Source organism: Pseudomyrmex gracilis, unplaced genomic scaffold (genome assembly GCF_002006095.1).
Source record: "Pseudomyrmex gracilis isolate BER0280 unplaced genomic scaffold, ASM200609v1 scaffold_1371, whole genome shotgun sequence".
NCBI lineage: Eukaryota > Metazoa > Arthropoda > Insecta > Hymenoptera > Formicidae > Pseudomyrmex > Pseudomyrmex gracilis.
Genome location: NW_018021955.1, coordinates 10,912 through 12,012, shown reverse-complemented (window position 1 = coordinate 12,012; position 1,101 = coordinate 10,912). Strand labels below are relative to the sequence as shown.

At 48.4% G+C, this 1,101-nt stretch overlaps 1 protein-coding gene across 1 annotated transcript; it reads left to right on the top strand.

Moving 5' to 3' along the window:
* Positions 1 to 279: 279 nt before the first annotated feature.
* On the top strand, positions 280 to 1,093 carry LOC109862105 (the record flags this gene model as incomplete). Its single annotated transcript, XM_020442023.1, has 1 exon — positions 280 to 1,093. A coding segment is annotated over exon 1 (814 nt), but the record flags the coding sequence as incomplete, so codon positions are not given.
* Between the last annotated feature and the right edge of the window lie 8 nt (positions 1,094 to 1,101).

Below are 1,101 nucleotides of genomic sequence, written 5' to 3'. Positions count from 1 at the left end.
AAGTAACCTATGCTACAGATGTGGAGAGGCTGGACATAAGGCCATAACTTGTTCTGGTCGAGTACGATGTCCTATATGCTCCCTACGTGGTGTGCCATCGGAGCACAGAGTTGGCACCGAAAAATGTGCCGCAAAAAATATTGGTGGACTTCAGCCTAGTCGAGTGGCTAACGTAACAAATAGGAAGATGACTAATGTATGTAGCAAAACTTTGGTCTCATCTGTAGTAACTGAACCTGCTGGTGGGGGTCCGGCAGAAGAAGAGACTCAAATNGAAACATGATAGTAGTGCAATTAAACATTAATCATTGTAGGGCGGCACAAGACATGCTTATGCAGNACGTGATGGAGACTGGGGCTGGATTGGCATGTGTTGCTGAACCGTATATGGTCCCCGATTCACAGTTATGGTTCGGGGACTTGGATAATACAGCTGCTGTTTATTGGCATCCGCGAGCGTGCAAGTTGGAAGTCCGCCCTATTGTTAGGGGTAGAGNTTTCGTTGGTATCAAGATTGGGGGCTGGCGGATGTTTAGTGTCTATCTTTCCCCTAATGAATGCCGAAAAGATTTTGAGGACCGTCTGGATAGGCTGGCCGATAGCGTCAGGAGAACAGGACCCTCCCCCTTTGTTATTATGGGGGATTTTAATGCGGCTTCGACGAGTTGGGGATCAAAGCGCACTAATATGCGTGGCNAAGTGTTGGAAGAATGGGCAGCTTCCCTCGATCTAGTTTTGCTCAATGTGGGTACCTCCCCTACATGTATACGGGCGCAAAGTACCTCGGTGGTGGATCTCACTTGGTGCAGCCCGGATATGGCNAAAAATATGAGTAATTGGAGAGTTATTGGGGACACTGAGACCATGTCAGACCATGCTCTCATTGAGATGGAAATCAAACAGCATGTTGACGCGGAAATAACAGACTGTCGAAGAAAGAAGCAGGCTACTTTCCCTAGATGGTCAACGAAGAGTATGAACTGGGATTTGTTAACAGCTGCTATGATCACAAAGGATTGGCTGTGTCCGCAGCCTGTATTGTGCGACTCGGAGGAAGCGGCAGCCCGACTGGTTCAGCTCCTGGAGGAAGCCTGTGACGTT